The following is a 20,481-nucleotide window of genomic DNA, read 5'->3' on the forward strand; positions in this document are numbered from 1 at the left end:
TCCTTTCGACAGCTCCGGCTGCGAACTAAACCAGATTTTAGACAAATTCATTGTTCACGGTTGTCTCGCTCTCTCTCTCTCTCACTTGTGATATTTCTCTCTCTAAATACTCACGCCTGTACGCTCTCTCTCTCTCTCTCTCTTTCTTCAAATCGCTACGCTCTCTTCCGCTAAACATCCACTTTATCGGCTCTTCTCGCTCTCGCTCTCTCGAACACCCGTTTGGTACGATAATCACACAATCCGCGGTATGTGCAACCACCCCACCCACCCTCTACCACCCCACAACAACCGCTTAAATCCGGATGGGGTGCGAGAGGAACATCATCACCGACATACACACCACCGCGCGCGGCGCTAGAGGCAAGGCAACAATGTGAAACAAGAGCAAGTGTTGCTTTTTCACCGATCCCCTCGGTCCCCCACAAAAAAAAAGAGAAAGACAGAGTGAGAGGGCATGAGAACACACACGCATCCTTCTCCTGGGGGGCTGCTGCGCTGGTGTTTCCGATATTTTCGGCATTTCCCTTCACGCGCTCGCGCTCGCAGTGGCATTAATTTGCGTTAAATTTTATGATGCATTTCTGTTTTTCCTCTTTCGATTTCACACAACATTAAATGACGCAAATTAGTTAGCGAAGGAGCAGGCGCGCGCAAGCGGGCGCACAGCATCATAAATATTTCGCGGCCAAAGAGCCCTGAGAGCTCTGGGTTTGGTGGTTTCGATATTATCATACACAATTTCATCCTCATCCATAATTAAACGCTCTTCCGGGGGCGGCGGCGGCCGCGCCCCGCGGTGCTAGGATAATGCACTTAAAAATGTTTGCTAAATGGCAATACGCTGCCGTTGGTTGAGAGGGGCGCTGTGGCACAACCTTCGCTAACAATGTTGCCGAATAAAGAAAGAAATTGTTGCAACATACACTTAGATGAAGTTCGATACGGCTCGATGTTCGTTCTATGATGAGAACACTTTTCGTATAGTTTAATAGTTCAACAGATGAATGTGACCTTCAAGGTTTCCTCATTGAAGGTTGCACTGCAAAGCCTGCTACGCACACACACACACCGAACCGAGCGTTGCGCGACTGCCAAACGTCAAAAACAGTGACCCGAACCATTCTCACCTTCAATGATGATGGCAAATGCGAAAACGTCTCCTGCTTCAGCTGCAATGTCGAATCTTACGATTTTTGCCGACCGTCATCGTCACGCCTGCCGCCTGACGTCATCGGCGCGACGGCGAGCGAATAAGAATCACCTCTTTTGTGAGGCGGCGGGCTCTCGAAAGTAAATCGGTCACGTTCGCGGGAAGCAGGAACAAAATTTAATGTGACATTCTGAGGCATTTTATGAACGCAAAAGACAGGAAAAACTGACCACAAATATGGAGGAGGGAGAGAACAACAGGACGTAAAACGTGTGTTGTTGTGCACGATGATACATCGCGATCGATGTTTCGCTGTTCTCCCTTCAAGGGCACGACGTGCGACGGGCAGAAAATAACAAAATAAAAGCGTTTATTCGCACAGCAAATTTGATTTATGTCACAAGCCGTTCTCTTAGACGAGCCACCCCACCAGTCTTCTCTCTGACACGATAAAAAACTTGTTTTCAAGACGCACCACCATAATTAGAGCCGAAGGCGATCTCCGTCGGCCCCGCGCGACCAACACACCCGCGCGCGACCGGCCGCCAGTCAATAAAAACATGCAAAATGACTCCACACTCGACCAGTGGGGGTCTGTTGTTGATCTGCTTCATATTGTTGGTTTGTGGTACATTTATTTCACTACGTTATTTGTACTTCGCCTGGGCCGGAGGTTAAAAATAGTCCCCGGGCGGGGTCCAGATACGTTGCCTGCCCGGCCGCAGAGCGTAGGAACTTATCAACTCCAGTTTCCCCGACGTTGCACCGAGAGCGCGGATCGGTGTTTTTATTAGGCCATGACAAGAAGTGCACCCACAGCACACACATGATGCAGGGGTACACCGTACCACCCCCACCCCGCAACACCCAATTATCGTTATCAGCATAGCAGCTCCTCTCCGGATGACACCACACGGCCACGGCCCGCCCGGAGAGGCCATAAAAAGCTGAATGACTGCGAATGCGATAATAAATTAGTGAATGCCTTCTTATCGCTCACCTTCATCGGCCAGCGGTGGTGGCCCTAACGGGGAAGGCAAACATAAATTATCCTCGCTCTGGCTCGGGTGTCCGGGTCTCTTCTATCGCAGCAGCACTTCTCAGTCCCTCCCTTATCTAATGCATTGTTGTCCACGGGGCTCGGATGATGCGCTCTCAACGCTTTAATGTGGACACCACAACCACCAGCGACAACGGTGGGCAAAGTTGTACAATTTTTAGCGAAATGAATTCGAAAAAGAAATTTTGACCTCAAAAAAGTGACAAAATGACCACCTCGTTTTAAAATTAAGCCCCTCCACAATGGCGGTACGTTGAGAAGGGGGTCAGGGGGTTTTCCATTGGCTTCTTATCCGGCTACAATCGCAGAGTGGCCTGCACCAGAAGGACAATGTTAATCTTTGTTGCTTTCTGTAACGGTGTGTTTTATGGGCGGACCCCTTAACCGGAACAAATATGTGACCTTCCACAGCGTGCAAATAACTTGATTTTAATAAAAGATACGTGATATAATCCATTTGTTGGGCAATTTCGGGATGGTAAATACTTGTTGTAATAAAGATTGTGATCCAAGACCATAATGGGTATCAATCAGCTAATCAATTAGTAGGTAGATGGGTCAGTTAATAACAAGAAAAATGTGTTAAACGTCTCACAAAAGAGTGAAAAGATAGTTGATAATTAAAATATCGATTCTAGACACATCACTTCCAATCAATGACTTGAGGGCATACGCTAACACCACTTCAAATTCGTGGCCCCAGCACCGGCAGCAGTTCCGATACCGTTTCTCGAGGTCGTTTATTGGTTGATAAATGCGCAATCCGACGTCGGTCGACGGGCATTGTTTAACGGTTTCATAATGAGAAACGAAACTTGTGTGCCTAGGGCCCCCCTCCGTCCGACCCCACCAACACAAGAAACCCGAAGGCCAGAAAGAGAGAGGCAGGAAACACAAAAGCAAAACACCCGGCCAAACTCATTGCAAATTCCATCAAAGTGGCCACGACGAGACGAGACACGGCGGCCAGCAGCAGCAGCAGCAGCATCGTATGTTGCCCATGTTTATTACCTCCTTCAACCCCGGCCTGGCTTGCGCCACACACACACACACACACCAACAACACCAATCCCAAAAGCAATTACACGGAAGAAGAGGAAACACCCGTTATCAGGGCCCCATCCGTTCTCCGTGTACCGGGGACTGTACGATTTGCAAAAGTTTATCAACATTACCCGGGACCGAGGACCACCACGGGACCCACACCCGACGACAACATATACGACGACACAGAGGCACACTCCGAAATGTGAGGGAAGCATTACATCAGCCCGGGATCCGGACCGCAGAGCAGCAGCAGCAGCAGAGAACCACTTGCGTTCGGTGCGACTTATCGGGGTCCAGATTTACATCACCAGCCACCAGCGTGGACAAAGTAGCGGTCATACATCGACACGAAGCCAGACCTATTGACGTAATTGATGGCGCGCAGTTATGACACGCCTTCGTGACTCACACTGGTTCCTATTTTCAATTATCAAAAATCATAACGCGGCAAGTGTGGCAAGTCGATGTAGCCCAAGAAGACCTTCCCCGACTAGTCAAAGGCGCATAAACTAATACCCATCTAACTAATCTTGTTGTTGCCAATTTTGTTGCCAGGAATTATGTTCGCGCGGGGGGCCATGTGGCAAAAAAGAAGGGCCACCACAGTCTAATAGGCTTCGAATTATTAAAGCGCGATCGTAAAAATCCCATATCACAGCCTGGAACTCCAGCGAAGAATAAAAACCCTCCGCCGATGATTGCATAAATTATTTCCGTTCCGAGGAGGTTATGTTTCTAATGCTTGAAGAAAAAACGGTGCCTACTCGATCTCGATGGCCAGAAAGCATGTGTGAGAAAGAAGGCCAAAGAAACCGGAACGAACATCTTGTTCTCGGGTCGCTGGGGGCTGCTGGGAGGAACGCAATCCGATCTTCTGCCTCGCAAGATGTCGCGGCAAGAACTGCTGCTCTGCGCGGGAAGAGAGAAAAAGACGCTAACCAACTCGAAAAAGACCCGTGTGTGCGTGCAAAGGATAGCACATTTTCGGCACGCACGGTTCTAGTGCTTCGATTGTCCTCAAACGGTGCGATGAACTTTTCTTTGCGTTGCGGTGGGGTGTGGTGTAGTCCCGTAGACGGTAAAGTAGACGGCAAAAACCGAATTCACGTACTACACGCCACGTCGTCAGCTTCACGAGAGCAACTCAGTACAGAGTTAGATTGGCCGATGGTTGCTTTGACGACTCGCCACTGCTAAACGTCAAATGCGTGAAATGACAGCCATAACGGGTGGACCCAGCACACCGTTCATATTCTAACTGTCGGACAGAGTGGGACACGCCCCAACTGAACCACCCTGTGGTAGAGCAGTATGGAGCTGTCCAAAAATGCTTAATACCGAATTCATTCGTCAGAGCGAATGTTTTTCTGCAAACGATTCTCACATCCGAAGCGCAAAATATTCATCATCAAATAGTGATCATGCTCAAAGTCAAGCCCAGAGGGAGCTGGTGGGGGGATGATTTCGCTTTGATTCCCCGTCGCACTGCGTGAGAGCTTGGATTGGAAAATGATTTAAGAGAACCGATGCAGGGCGCACTTACCTCGCCGTGACAGTTGCGGCCGAGCGGTGTGTTTTCCGGCAGGAAGTAGAGCCGCAGGGCTATCAGCAGGCACTGCTCGTTCCGGTCCCGCCACACCATCCGCAACTCGGCCAGGCACGCTATCGGTGAGTCGGACCACGGGCGGACCGGAATGCAGTCGCCGAGTGCCAGCACCAGCGGTTGTAGATTTCTGCAACCAAGAAAAAAAAAGCATAAACGACCGCGTATTAGAAGCAATCAATTTTCCGTTCACTAAACGAATTCCCCGGCGAAGAACCGGATTGAGAAGTTTTGTTTGGCCAGGTATGGCCAGGTATGGCCCTGAAGAATGGAAGAGATAAAAGAAAACCCATTTTTGTAACTAGTTAGGTCAGCTGTTGGTTGGCGAAGGTAGCATACATTGGGACAGGACAGGTCAAGATACAGTTCAACGCCAGAGAGACGATAAAGTTCGAGCGACTAAACTTATTATTAAAAGAATAATATTTATATGATGTGTATTTTTGTTAATTATTATTTCGAAATCCATAAAACACATAGAACCATGTTTTATTCCACGTTGTAAGACTAATATGCGCACTCGACACAGTAAATACGCACTCCCGAAGCGTCCCGAAACAAAGCGATAAATGATTGAATGAGAAAAATGTAGAACAAACAACAGGACGCAAAAACAAAGCACCGATCAAAACATCATGCTGCTGTTTGCACATTCCATTATTGCGCTGTGTGGTGTTGCGCTGGACGTGTCGCACATTGAAATAAAGCCCCAGCATATGATCGATAACATAACTCAACCGAGAGAGAGAGTGAGCGAGAGACCCCAAAGTAAATCACCTTATCGCACCACTTTTGGCGATTGTGCCAACTCCAACAGTTCACGCAACTAATTCACGCAAAAGAAGAGGACAACCACCACGGCACACGACAAAGCCGATCGGTTCCAGAGATTGAGAAAAACAGAAATCGACTCGTCGCATGCGTGTGCAGCAGTGTGTTCAATAAATCACCACCACGGACGGACGGACGGACCTACAACAACAACATTGTGGCGTGGCGAGATGATGCTCTGTATGTAGGCCACGGCACACACACACAGACAATCCGGAGCAGCAGAAACACGAGGACCAAGTGGACAAGGGAGTAATGCGATTCGCGCGAAACGAAGCACAAACAAATCGATAGACGGCCACCGAGGGACGACCACGGCGGCAGAGCCGGGTGATGATGTCGCCTTTTAATCTTGTGGCGGAGAGCTGCTCGATACTGCCCCCTGGCACGTCTTCTTGAGCCGACTGGTGAAGCGACAAACGACAACTTAAGCACATATGCGAAAGTAAATCATCCATCCACCAATCGGCCGCGTTCTCGAGAGATGTAATAACGCGTCCGAAGACGGGAGAAACTCGGGTGAACTCTGGACATACCTGGCAAAGAAGAAGTTTCCCCATTTGGGGTCCCGAACGAAGATCCCGCCGATGTGGTGCCCCCCTGGTGCAAAAAAGGTTGAACACAATCCGAATGCATAGAGATCACACAACATTTATGGTCTAATTAGCATAACTCCTCGGACACAGCTCGTAAACATCTCTCCGTGGCGCGCGCACACACACACACACAGAGGGTCGAGCCAGCCAATACCGGTAAATTGACCGGCCATCCGAAACGACGATCGGGGCACACAAGTTAATGGGCATCACAACGACGTTTTTCCAGCGCGTTGGAATGAAGATGTTCATATTCGTCGAAAATGGCCCAATGCAAAATGAACCGGAACAGATACGAAAAATAAAGATTGACATTGGCACAACGTTAAACTGACTGTTTTGAGTTACAAATTCACTTGGTAAAAATGAAGAACGTGTAGCTGGAGCAATGAAACAAACGTCAGAGAAATCGAAAAGGTCAAGGAATAAGAAAACTAGTCAGACAAGACCGCTGCCCATTTTCTAATACTTTAAATAGATTGACACAAAGAACGGCTACAGACAAGAACATCCTACATCCAACGGTTCTCTCGACGCGTATCGCGCGTTTCTAATTTGTGACTTTCACCACAACGCTCCCAACAAACCCATCACACTCCGTAATGATGTGGGCGCACCCCCCTGTGTGGCATGCACCGTCATCATCGTCATCGTCATCGTCAGCACTTGATTGAATCGGCACAAATTCGCGTCCAGTAACAAACTGCCCAATCCACCCATTGACGAACGGATTTTGCAGGGATCATAACACGTGGGCTGAAAAGTCCCCAGCCTAACACGCAAATGGCGCTAGTCTTATTGCATTCATCGCTTTTTCAGTTGGTACTAATCTTCGAAAGAAAGTTGTTAAAATTTCATCATATTCTCCTCATACTGCTTCTCGAAGGGGAAAATACTTTCAAGTGAAGTAAGGGCTTGAAAAGTGTTCTAAGGACTCCGCTCCGACATGTGACAATAGGTGGAACGTGTATTCATCACTTCACTCCGGAATCAAAACGATCGTCATCTCAGTGTGGAAAGCTTAGGGCCTAGATATTTTGGAATGTTTGCATAGTGTAATATCCAACGACTATCTTGAGAAGGGAAATACCATCAACAGCAAATATAGCGTTATTAGAGCATTTGAAGAGCGAAATTGCAAAGAAACGAAAAAAAATGCACACCGGTTAAAAAGTTAACTCACCAATCGAATGAAGAGAAAATGGGTGAAACCGAGGCCTATTTTGAGGCAAAAGATTCATCGTTTTAATAAAATAGATATTGCAATGGACTAGAGTGGCGCTGGACAGATTGTGCCGCTCTTGAAAGAGATTTCGTAGATGAATAAAACCAACTTTGACAAAAAAACGCGTTTTCCGCATCACTGCCACGGTTTACAGGGCCAGCTTTGGTAATGTGTTGCGATAACTGTGGTGCTTTAGTTGGGTAGCAGAGGTAAGTAGGCGCGGCACTCAATCTTTCAAATTACCTGACACTGCCATAAGCTTTCCACTCAGCTCGACTCAACATGATACTTGACCAAAACCAACACCGCATATTCGGACAACCTCATTTCTTGCATTTTAGAATAAACCTTACCCGTAAGGTTTGTAATGTTAAGGTACCAGCTTAATTCTAAAATAATAATTTATACCCTGTTACGATAATTACTTTCGTATTTTCGTCGGGTCAAGATAGATTTACAGGTCGGGTTTTATATTCCAAAATCACAATAAAAAGCACTTCACGTTGTCCTGTCCTGTCATTTAGAAGCTACAAGTGGAACAGGACGTTCTGAGGTGATAATTTCTGAGCTTATTTTTTATTTACAGTAAAAATACACACGGTAATACATTTACCGTAAAAAAGAAAAGTTGAACAGTATTTTAGTCAAATTAAATACCACGTGCCACAAAATGCCGACATTAAGGCGACGTAAACGGCCAGCTATGGTAAAAATTCCTGCGATAATCATGGAGCATCCGACGATAAACGACCTACCAAACGAAGTGAGTGATTCTGGTTTGTGATTTGTTTAAGTAAAGTTGCTCAAAAACTAGTTTTTTTAGCTCCTGGAGGTCATATTTGACCACCTCAACGTGTACGACCTGAAGGACGCGTCGTCCGTGTGCAAACGATGGTCGGATTTGCTCCACAGTAACCGAAAATATCGCCACCTTGAAGTCACGCAAACTGAAAAGTGCTCTGCGCACGTGAAAGAATTATTCCAAGCGTTTAATGTTTGCTCATTGCGTATAAAAGACATTTTTTTATCACACTCATCGTTACGATCGATTTTGCTGGGGTCCCCTAATCTTCAGTATTTGTCGATGGATGGTCAACCCGACGAAAGGAACAAACAGACTAAACCGCTTCCGGTTATGAAAATGTTAAAACACTTGGTGATCGACTATAATCCTCCAGAACGTGCACTTCCCTGGCATACGATCGCCCCTTCTTTACAAAGTCTGCAAATGTATTGTTCTGTGTACCATTTGCAACAGTGGAGACTTTTAAGTGGCCAGTTACAGCAAGTTGATGTTACTTTCCATGAAGACTATGCATGGAATTGCTTTTGCGAAATAACATTCCCTCTTCTAGAGGAGTTGTCAATAAGATCGTTTTTTGGTTGGGATGGATATGTAACATTCGTTCAACGACACTCTTTACTTAAGCTCCATGAGTTTTTTCGAAGAAACGCCTCTTTGCGGCTTCTTCGCCTCGAAGACATTTACCTGTCTAAAACCTTAGTTAAGGACATCACGAACCACAGTAAAAAGTTGACGTCTTTAGAAATCATAGGTTTCCTTCGTGATTTTGAACCAGGAAACAGTGAACCAGGATCGTTTGAATCACTGGCGCAACTGCCTGAGCTGAAGGTAAGCATGTAATAATGTATGACCTTCTGTTCCAACGTAATCATATTCAATGTTGTGTTTTCTTGCAGCATCTAAGGTTGAAAAATCTGGACACATCCATTTTTCTCGGATGTGAACCGCTCACCTCGCTCCAATCTTTGTCTATTGATTTGATAGACTTTGATCACGAAGGCACGCTTGAATTCCTCAAGGATGTTTTCAAAATTGCACCGCAGTTGAGGTGTTTGGAATTAGGGTCTTTCAAAATGAGTGATAAGGCCGCTCATTTCATTTGCATCAATTTCTTACAACTCACTCGTTTGTGTCTGACATATTCAGGAAAGGTAAGAAGACTCATCGATTGTCATGCCAGTGCCATGTAATTTCGGTTTGTCTTTCTTTTTCAGGTACCGCGCGATTATCTCTCCGGAATCGACCGGTTACGGTATCTTGGGTATTTGGAATTAGACTTGGTTGCTAGACACGGATTATTTACCAGCATCGTTCCTCGAAACAAAGTTCGCCGCCTTACACTGCGCCTCCGTTATCAAGTAAGTGAATCGTATGAGGCGATCATTGTGAATTAGGTATTAAAATTTGGATCTTCTTATCAACTAATATTAATAATATTTTTCCTGATTTTTATAGTACGATGAAGATGACCTTCTTCGGCTGCCGGAAACTTTCCCTCGGCTCGAGCGATTGAACTTGATGAACTCGCGCAAGTGTCTTCGAAAGTCTACTGTCGATAAGTTACACCAATTACTTCCGACGTGCGCAATCAAAACAGACGGTCAGTTTATCACCAACGTATTCGCGAAGAATACTAATGTTCGGTTATGGACAAACCCGAACATTTAGACGGCCTCAGACACACCTCAGAAAAGCGACAACATATTCTCAGAAAATGCGTATCGGAAAAATGTTCAGATAGTCCACGTCCACGCCTAAGACTGTAACTGAAATGCAGAAACTCCGAATAAAATGATCGTCACCTCAGTGGAAATCTTAGGGCCTCGATCTTTTGGGATGTGCGTGATGTAATACACATCGACTATCGAACTCGAAAACTACATGATTTGAGCTTCGAGTGGTCCTCAGGGGCCTATTTAAAAGCAAAGATAAATCGTTCTTAAAATGATTGTGTGGCTCTTGATGGCGATTACGTTTTCTTTCTTAGACTCGGCACTTTCCGGCCCATGTGTTACGTGTGTTTGCGCGGGCCCCCACAACAGCATTGCGCACAATTCGTTGGTCGACAATAAGGGGGCGAGATCCTGGGGGCCAAATACACGCATACCACCCCGCCTAGCGCTCTCTTGGTCTGATTTATGCACTTGAGAATGTCTTTCACACAGCCCAGAGTTCGATTAGCGAATGATGGCGCGCCCGCTCGGTGAAAGGTTTAATGAGGCAGAAAACTAGCCCTTTTTCGAGCGAACGAGGGGCGAGGGTTACGCAGAGGAGTCGCGCTCCGCTTTAACGATGGGGGGGGAGCAAGAAAATTTACACCCGAAACCCATCTCAGCCCAGGTTTAATACGAATCCCAAGAATGAGTGGAAAACACTTTGTAAAGAATGTTTAAAATCGGGATACTTACTCTCGATCGACCGATGCCGGGGCCATCATGCCCCCGCACAGGTTATTGTTAATGCTGCCTCCGCGGGTGCCGTTGGCAGCAGCACCACCACCACCACCACCACCGGTGCCACCACTGCCACTGCCGCCGCCGCCGCCACCCGACGCTTCGGTAACACATTTTCGTTGCATCTGTTTCACTTTTGGCATTTGATTGCCATTTTGACTTTTGCCGCTGCTACTACTAATACTATTGCTATTACTGCTACTATTACTACTATTACTGCTACTATTGCCACTCCCGTTCACACACGCACTACTGCTGCTATTGTCACTTACACCACTACCGCCGTCTTTCCCGTTACTAACACTAACATTGCTGCCGACGGCGGCGTCCGCATTACTACTGATAACACCGTTGTTGTTGCTGTTGTTGTTGCTGTTGATAGTAGTGGCGGCGGTGATATTGGTTTGGTTACTACACTCGCCAGCCGCAGCACCTTCGGTCTGCTGTGGCGACCCCTTATCCTCCCGCTGGTGGTGTTGTGTCCGTTCGGAAGGCTTTTCCGGTTCTGTGCCATCGCCGCCACCACCACCACAACCACCACTACTAGGAATGTCGACGGAAGAAGCAGTGCCATTGCTGGAGGTAGTGCTGGTGGCAGTACTGTTGCTCTCGCAGGCCGCTCCGGGTTCCGCTCCGTGCGACGACCCGAACGACACTTTGAGACCCTTGTAGAAGGTGTACGAGCCATGGTAGCCGCAGGGTCCACCGACGACCTGAAGGATAACAGAGAAGAGAAATAGCGAATCGGATTAGATCGGCTTGCTGGACGGTATCGAGACCTGAATTATGGCATGTAGTGTCCCAACCCAAACCCCCGCTGTTGATTCGACCCATTACAAGCGACTATGTGGTCTGTTAAAAAAAATAATCGTGACTTCGTGTATAGGTTTAGTCATGAATTTTTACTTTGTACCCTTTAAAGGTAATCTGTAGCAGATACTATACACTTGTGTCAGCCTTTTTCCAATCCTCGGAGCACTTAAAAAAATCCGTTTTTTGTGATCTTGTTCAGCTCCTTCGATGACATCTTTATCTTCTAAATTTTACCGTAGCATCGTCCTTTCATGCCCCCTTCAGTTTCCGGGACAAGAAAAGATCACAGGGGGGCCAGATTTGGGGAATAGCGTGGCTTTGACATCATTAGTGTGTTGTTTTGGCCGAAAATTCGTGCAGAAACCATGATGTTTGAGCCAATTTTGGGCTTTCCACAAATTCGGGCGTTTGTGACGGATCGCAAATGGCGCATAACTTGCAGGTGTTATTTGTGATTTGTTGACCTTCTTTATTGACCGTTCTATCTTTTGGCAACAACTCATGATGCAATCGTAGAAAACTGTAGGCAAAACTGTTCACATACGACCGTCGAAATTTGGCTCTTCGTCGTTCACATCTTCTCGGCCTTCTAGGAACATTTTGAACCACCGATAAACGCTGCTTTAGGTCATAATAGCTTCAACATAGGCCACAGTCAACATTCTGAATGCTTCTGCACTCTATATTTCATAAAAGTCACAAATACAAAAATTGATACAGATTCTTTGATCCATTTTTTGGAATAGACAAAAATCAAAAAATGAATCAAAACACGAGCAAGCAAAACAGCTGTCAAAAATTGACTGATCACTTGTCAACATGACAGTGACATGAGTAGCATCGAAAATCGAATATACGTAGCCCGCGGAAATTCAGTTCAGTTGTTCTTTTATTTACTCAATTCTTTTATTTACATTCCACATTCCGCATTTTACATCAAAATCCTGTCAAGACACGACCCTGTCCACGAGCGCCCCGATCCACTTCCAAAAGTTGCGCTTCACGTACGAAACCCTCCGCCGGTCGACTTCCGTCGTTTTCCGCTGCACCACCGTAGTGCCGTTGCCGTTAGCTGTCGTCGTCTTTACTTTTCAAATCCTCTTCCTTCGGCAAGTCGTCAGCGATCCTCGCGGTGTCCGGTTCTAGAGTAGCCGATGGCTCTTCCGTTTCCCCCTCTTCGTTTCCTGGCGGCTGCATTCGCGGATCGATCCCGTTTTCGGTTACCGGTGCCGGTGGACTGTCCGCACCATCACCATCACCGTCGCTACTGCCTGTGCCGTAGTTCCGCGCAAAGTAGTCATCCTCGGCGCGCGTGCTTTCGCGGGAATCGAGTTGTGACTGGAGGTAATCGAGGGTTTGCAACACCCGGTTGTAGCCCCGCCGCAGCTCCTTGCGTTTCAACATCTTGGTGAGTGCATCGATGAAGTAGCGCTGATCGAGCCCGGTCGTCGGGGAGTAGTCCTCTTCGACCCATCCGATCATCCGCAGTCGATCGGACCGATCAAACTCCCGGGCCAGCCCGTTCACTTCGGAAAGCTCTTCGACGAGCAGCAAAAATTTGTCCAACTCGACCGCAATCAGTCGTCGGGCGGCCGCACCAGACGAGCCGCGGACCGGCACCGGCGAAAAGTTCGAGATGGGACGAACGGGCACCGGAACGCGGACGGGCACTTCCACCGGTACGTGAACCGGAACACGGACCGGAACGCGGACCGTTACCGGCGCTGGAGTTTGCAGTGCTGGCTGCTGAATGATGACCACCGGCACCTGCTGGTTCGGCCGGGATCGTCTGCTCTCGTCGATGTGCTTGGGTTCGTCCTCGCCACTGCCGACCGCTGTCTGGTCCTGCCCCTCTAGATCAGCGGTCAGTCCTGCTGCTTGCGCGTCGAGCTCAAACTGCTGTTCGGCCGTCGGCTCCGTCGACGAGGAGCTACTTTCAGTTGTCACGCTTTCGTCTCCTCCGTCCACTTCGGGCAGATTCTCGTACAACCAGGCAAACTCATCTTCGTCCTCGTTGTTTATGAGAGGGCCAATGTCTTCCGTGGGAGCCACCGCCGCCGAGGGGTCCAAGCTTTCATCAGGCTTCCGCTCGTCATCTGAACCGATCCGAATGTCTACCTCGGGAGCCTTCTCCTCCTTTACTTTCGATGCGAGTTCGCGCAGAGAGTGGCCATGATCCAATACCGATTGTAGCACCATATCTTCACCGATCGGCGGCACCGAGCCGGACTCTTCGTCGACTACGCCGCCGTCCAGATGATGATCGTGATCGTACACCGATGCGAGCGTCATGTCCGGTGGAATGTTGTCGCCGTCGTGCACTTCATACTGATCACCGACGAGGCCGTCCAAATCGGGCACTTCGTTGAGGTGCTCCAGCGGCTGCTGGTTATCCCATTCGGCGTTCGAAGCATCACTCCACCCGAGCGGAACTTTAGTGTGGCCACCTTCAAGGACGTCGGCCCACTGGTAGCCCTCCGGATGGCCCACTTCTTCAGGCCAGGGATTGACACTCCAGGGATTGCCCACGCTGTCGACCTGGAACCCCCCACTGGGAACACTGACCGGACGCGTCAGCACCAGTGTTTCCTCCAGCGCGTCGCACAGTTCACGCCACTGCCTCTGCTTGCCACGCTGTAGCCCACCGATCACATCGTCCTTGTCGTTGATCTGCAGCCCACCGCCGAGATGCTTCAGGGTCAGCACCTTGCGCAGCGTTCGGACCAACACCGGCAGCAGCAACCGTTCGTCGTTCGCCAAGCGCTCCTGGGCCGAGTTCTCGTACGTGCCGATAAGCTGCAGCACCCGTAGCCGCTTATCGAGCCGCAGGGTGTGCTCCAGCCGTTCCAGCAGATCGTCCTGCATCAACCGGGCAACCGTCTGCTCCAACAGAGGGCTACTGGCGGGAGTCCAGGGCCGGCGGTAGGCCCGCAGCACCTTCACCAGATAGTACAACTCCAGCAGGATCATCTTTTCCGCGCGCAACCGCTGCAGACCCGCCCGGACACTGTCCACTCCTTCTTGTTCTGCTTCTTCTTCGGACGCGCTTGCCACATCGTACCAATTCTCCGACTCCGATGATTCTCCGGTGGCTTCGGCGCTGGTCAGCTCTCGCTGGCCCGGTGACAAACGACGCGAAATCACGTATCCTGGCGCACCCTGAGTCCACAGAACGCCGCAGCAGAGCACAGCTAGTAGCGGCGGACGCATCCTCGGCGCGTCAAAGGGCCAACTGTTGGTGGTCGCCAAATGGATAGCTTATTTTATAAGAATTCAGCCACGGCCCCGTAACTGTTTACCCCATGGCTTACGAGAACCCATTAACCCTCAGAAGCACGTCGGGTACGCGTCGTCGTAGTCCTCGTCGCCGATGGACACAGCCCAATTTTGAGCTCCAGTTCGATGTACATTAAAATTCAATGCCCGATTTGTTACCTCGGTAGCTTCGAAGGGAGTTTTGTGTACCTTTCGCTTGACAAGGCTATTTGTTAGTTCGTCACAGATCACAGTCTGATTCCACGAAAACTTGGCGCCGAGAATCTTGGCCATCAAGGCAGGGCAGAGCAAAGACTCTGCGCGAGAAACGATTTATTAATCCCTTCGGACGATTAATCGCTTCAGGGTATTACACGCGTCATTATCCTTTGCTTTTACAACAAAATGTAGGAATCGATAAATGGACTCGATGTCTAGACATTCCTTAAATCGTATCCAGCATCGAGAGATCTTCTTCTACCTCCGAACACGCTCATTTATCAACCTCCTTAAGAGTCCTGAAGCGTCTTTAACAGTTCCTTGTACCTCGTGTACCGAGCTAGTTCTCCTACCTTGCGATTCGGAATTTCTTTATTTCTTCAATTTTCGAGAGAGAGACGGTCTCACGCCCCTTAAAAATTCAGAACATTTGCTTGCCGTCTTTTCGTACTGCGCGCTGCGCGCTAAAGATTCGGGTCTACTTCTACCCTGGTGTGTGTCCTTTCCTAAGACTAATTGTGACACATTAAGTCTTAAGGCCAGCCAGACGTCGTACCATTGGCAAATGATCATCTGTGCGGGCGCATCTCATCACCACGCAGGACGAGTGAAGGGCATCCAATTTCCGGCCGATCGATGGCGATTTGTCGCATAAATTAATATTTACCCTAGAACGGCGCTAGTTATGTTGAAAATGGTCGATCAACGTCTCAGACGGTCCGCGGCCCGAAGGCACGCAATCGATCGATAGTGGTGGTGGTGGTGATCGTGAGCTCTTGAGCAACTATTGGTGCCGAACCGAACCCCGAGACAATGTTGCAATGCCACGTTGGCGGGTCTGCGCGTGCGGGCAAGAGGAGCTCTGCTGCTCCAAGAACTGCGGTGAGCAATGTTTCACTGTTAACCCGTCTGATCGGTTGATAAATCAGTCGGCGCATCGGTTCTGGTGGCGCGATCGAGCAACTTTAAACAATTACATCAATAATTCAATTATTTTTAAATTCTTTTAATAAAGTTTGAAGCGGGAAAATACTTGGAGTTGAGAAATGAGACACAATGAAAACATTGCAAGCCGTTTCATTTGCATGAAACTGCTCATGAAAGTATTCATTAGTGACATTACACCATTCCAGAAGCTACAACAAAAACTTGTAATTCAAAGCGGTTACCGGTTCAAACAGTTAAAAATTCCGCAACAAAACAAAACCCGATTCATTAAACATGATTTTCCTAATATGCTCGCGGAAAAAAAGAGAAACGGAACGGAAACACTATCAGTTGGACCCTTGACCGCGATCCGCGCGAACAAACGAAGCGGATACGATACGCACCAACACACGGCCCCCGAGACGGACGGACACACGTCACGCGCAACGCAAACAAACACCAAAACAGACCAACTGAGCTTGGCGGGCGGCCCGGGTTGTAATCATAATCCGCCCGGGCGAGTCCGTGCGGATCTCACTCATCCATTATCGAGAAGCAATTTTACAATTAAATGCCACGCAAGCCAAAGAGAGCGGAAGAGAGCGCGTTAACACGCCAATTAGTCAAAACAATTGTGTTTGCCACCACAATGCATAATCGATCCTGGCCGGACGGCCGCGAGAAGTCATAACGAGAGAAGCCGAAGAAAAAGTGAAGCGAAAAAACGATATTTCACCACACACCAGCCAGCGGCCAGCGGCAGAAGTTGCAATTTGCATGTTCCGAGTGACTGTGTGTGTGTGTGTGTGTGCTAGGAATCGGTCATTTGTTGCTTGATTTGTTGACGCGTCACAGTGATTTTATTTCTCGCCCGGATTGTTTCTGGAAATTCATCGTTCGCCCGTTTACGGTGGTCCCCTTCGGGCGCTCTCTCGTTTCTCTCGGTCTCTTTTTAAAGCCGTAACTGCATCGATTGCACTCGCCCTGATTTATGACCCCCCGCGCAACAAAACATGCTCCACTGCAACTCTCACCCGGGTGTGGATCCGAGAAAATTGCGTCAATAAAAGCTGGGCTTTAAATTGTTCTTATCCGGGGCGACGCGTGAGGGCAATGCGTTTTTGGGGGCGATGCTTCGAAGGACAACAGGCGAGTCAGGGACAATAAAAGCTCAAGGCCCAAGGCGTGCATGACGCCCATCATTATGCATGCCTATGTTGGGTGGAGAGCCTACATAATTGATTAATAATATAGAAAAAGTGAAACTCTGTGAGGTGTCCCTGTTCACGGAAGGTAAAGCAAATTCATGAACACATAAATTTGGCAAAAACTCAAACAAATGGAATGAATTTTAAATGAAACAATTTCACGAAAATCGTCAAAAAGCATCGCAAAATGAATGAAACGAGTGGAACTAAAGTGACGGAGAACAATGGAACAATGAATCATTTGCCGAAAGAAGGAAGACCAAACCGAACCCAACCAAAGGTGGTTTCGATTAATTAAGATTTACCCGTTTACGTTTTGAGTGTCATCGTTTCTCACGAGTCTCTCTGGGTGGGTCTCTTCTTCCTGTTTCCTAACCTTCATTAAAAAATTGACATATTGGTAGAGACACACAGCGAGAGACAGAGACTCATCACCCGTGGCTAAGGGGGCTTGCCTGCCTGGGCCGCCTCGCCCCTGAGAGGAGTCATCATCGCCGTCTCTATATCGCTAGCTCTCTCTATCTCTCTGTCATCTTCGCGTAAGAAGATCCCTTATGGGGTCTTAAATGCGTAACCAGAGGCCCCTCTCGGTTTCGGCCGGAACGGGGCACCGGCGTGGAGCTCCACCAGCCAATCGAAGGCAGAAAGCGAGAGGGTCCAGCAAGAAGCGCGCGCGCGACCCTGAGACGTGCGCGAGCGAAGTGTAGTGTGTGTGTGTGTCTTCGTCGATGAGCGGCAAGAGGGCACAAGCACCCGCCCCACGACGCTCCCCCGCCCAAGGGTAGACTCGCGTAAAACAACACAAAACAACAATCCGGCCAAACGGCGCTGCTACACGCAAATGTAGCGCTGCATTCGGTCGGTCGGTTGGTGAAGTGTGTGGTGCAGCAGCAGCAGGTGGTGGTTGGCAGCGAGTGCAACTTTGCACAAACGCCGGACACGCGGGGGAGGGGAGTTACAAAGTATATCAAGAATATTGATAACTTAAAATGAAATAGGTAAACACCATTCAAATGGCGAAACACGTAGAAAAATAATAATGAAAATGAAAAATCATCAAAAGGTAGCAAAACAGAGAACAACCTCAAACAAAACTGTTAGTTAGAGTTACAAAGTGGTTTAAAATTACTCTCTAAAGTTGGTAAAGCGTCTTCTAACATTATTTACTACTCCATTTTTATGCAAAAGATTCACCTTCATTCGTCACCTTTAGACATTAACTACAATATCTTATGCATTTCGTAGTTTCGAAATAACAGGGCTGGCACTTTACATTTTGTCAAATTTTTAGTTGAATGTCTGCCATTGTAGTAAATGAATCGCTCAACAACAGAACAATGTGTTACAATTATTAAAACTTACTACAAAAATGGGGATTCGAAAAAGCTCATTTTTTCAGCAAAATTTTCTTCAGCGACGAGGATAACTTTTTACTTGGCAGCTACCAAAACAAGCAAAATAGCCGCATCTGGGGCACTTTTTGTGGGGCTACGCAAAATATCGTGCTTATGCTGACAAGCCTGCAACTTGAGAGCATTTTAAATTACAAACTTTATGATACACAAACATTTCGTTTAAATCATAAAACTTAATGCCTTTTTTAAAGTCCATTTTTTAAACTAGAAAATAAATAACCCTATATTAACTACTTTAAAATAAATTGCCACTAATGTTCTCAACCTTTCCGTAAAATGTTCGTTCCGTCTAACGGCAACAAAATTGATCATCGAGAATGCACCACCAGCAGCATCTCTCTAAAAGGTGGTTTATTTTTATAGTCTCCATGTCCCCTCCGCGACGCACCAACCCCTGGCCACCGGCGGTTCGTGGTGCATTCGCGGTCGGTGTGTGTGTGCACATGTCTCACATTCGACGGAAAAGTGCAAAGTGTCACGTTTCTGGGCGGGTTGCGTAAAAATCACTAACGAACCACACCGTCCTGTGGGAGGCGAGGCGCGAACGGTGAGCCGCGTAGTGAAAATAGGGGTTTAAACTTGAAAAAAGGTGTCACACCGAGGTTGGTGTTGCGCGGGGCTTACACGTTTGATTCGCCACATCCCAATAAAAGTGGCCGTTGATAAGCATTCGGGGTTCAGGCAGCGCACATGCTCGGGTCTTAAAGAGTCCCTTTATGACGTACCTCGGGGGGTGGGGGCTAGGCAAAGAGGCACTAAAAGACCCTTTTTTGCTACATACCGTGAGTCACTGTTGGCGCTGCTTACCTCATCGAGATCGAGAACGGATCTCTAGAGCGCGCCCGAAGCGAGAGACTTTGTTTACCCAAAAGAAGTGTTACCTTTCACCGTTTTTTTCTTCTTTTGGTTGTGCCTCACAAATTATCAATATTTAACCGTTCCGTGTTGTGTTGTGGTGGGTTATTTTCGGTTATTGAGTTACGGCAAATAATTTTTCATTTTCCAACTCATTCTCACCTCACCACCACGGAGTCTCTCGCATTACGCACCCGTTTGTGGATGAGAATATTTTTCACCGAATAATCGCAGGGAGTTTGTTTATGCTTTACCGTGCGCGGGTTGCGAGCGTTGGAAGTCAGGACTTTGACAGTGTATTTATCAATCGAATCCTATCTAACATGCCGTTCTCCTTTTACTGTAACCGGGGGAAGTTATGCAAGTTTCAATCGCACAAACCAAACGCTCCGTAAATTCCATCACCCAGTAGTGAGCATTGCGAAAGAAATTAGTCGCCGCAGACTCTCGCACCTGCAACGGCGGTGGCGACCGCTGTGGGGGGCACCTCCATTTTCTGCTCTTTTTCTTATTTGTTAGGTCGAAAACCCCCTCGAGAGGATCACAGAGCCAATTTGTCGATTTAAAACGCTTCTTCTTCGCGAGCGCGAGCTCATCACACATCTCATCATAAGCGCGAGATGAGATGAGAGTGAGAGCAACATAAGCACGCGCTCGCACACTCGCTCTCTCACTCTCTCTCACACCGAGTGCGCCAACGATAGAGTGAGCATTATTCGTTTGATTTGTTTTCCTTTTCGTTTCGCTATCCCGCTCAGGCACGCACACACCCCTGGGCCTTTCGTCCTTTTCCTCCTCGCGCTCCGCTCCCAACGGTGCAGCAGCAGCGGCAGGTTTTTTGTGTGTGTCTTTTAATGTTTGCCCTTTTGGCCATCATCATCATCATCATGCTCTCGCTGGTTCGATCTCGGGAGGCTGGTTTGAAATGCGGATTGCCACGTTTGGTAGTAATCTCTGTTTGACGACGACGACGAATCGTTCTCGCTCCTCTCGCTCTAGCGCGTACGCCCGTGTGC

The 20,481-nt window shown here is 48.1% G+C and overlaps 2 protein-coding genes across 2 annotated transcripts in view; both read right to left on the reverse strand.

Moving 5' to 3' along the window:
• The window catches only part of LOC128277438 (uncharacterized), a gene marked incomplete at its 5' end in the record, with an annotated part of 28,350 nt that extends 16,858 nt beyond the window's left edge, over nucleotides 1–11,492 (reverse strand). Inside the window, 3 exons of the mRNA XM_053015893.1 lie at nucleotides 4,804–4,993; nucleotides 10,729–11,133; nucleotides 11,191–11,492. Of these exons, the coding sequence (XP_052871853.1) occupies nucleotides 4,804–4,993; nucleotides 10,729–11,133; nucleotides 11,191–11,492 (897 nt within the window). The remainder of the gene's footprint in view (nucleotides 1–4,803; nucleotides 4,994–10,728; nucleotides 11,134–11,190) is intronic.
• A 1,162-nt stretch (nucleotides 11,493–12,654) lies between these two features.
• On the reverse strand, nucleotides 12,655–14,796 carry LOC128277440 (uncharacterized). The gene has a single exon (XM_053015895.1). The coding sequence runs from the start codon at nucleotides 14,794–14,796 to the stop codon at nucleotides 12,655–12,657; it is 2,142 nt and encodes a 713-aa protein (XP_052871855.1).
• Between the last annotated feature and the right edge of the window lie 5,685 nt (nucleotides 14,797–20,481).

The sequence above is a fragment of the Anopheles cruzii genome, chromosome 2, assembly GCF_943734635.1.
Source record: "Anopheles cruzii chromosome 2, idAnoCruzAS_RS32_06, whole genome shotgun sequence".
Classification (NCBI taxonomy): Eukaryota; Metazoa; Arthropoda; class Insecta; order Diptera; family Culicidae; genus Anopheles; species Anopheles cruzii.

Coding starts and splice junctions, on each gene's coding strand:
- LOC128277440 (XM_053015895.1), bottom strand. CDS start 14,796: ATGCGTCCGCCGCTACTAGCTGTGCTCTGCTGCGGCGTTCTGTGGACT.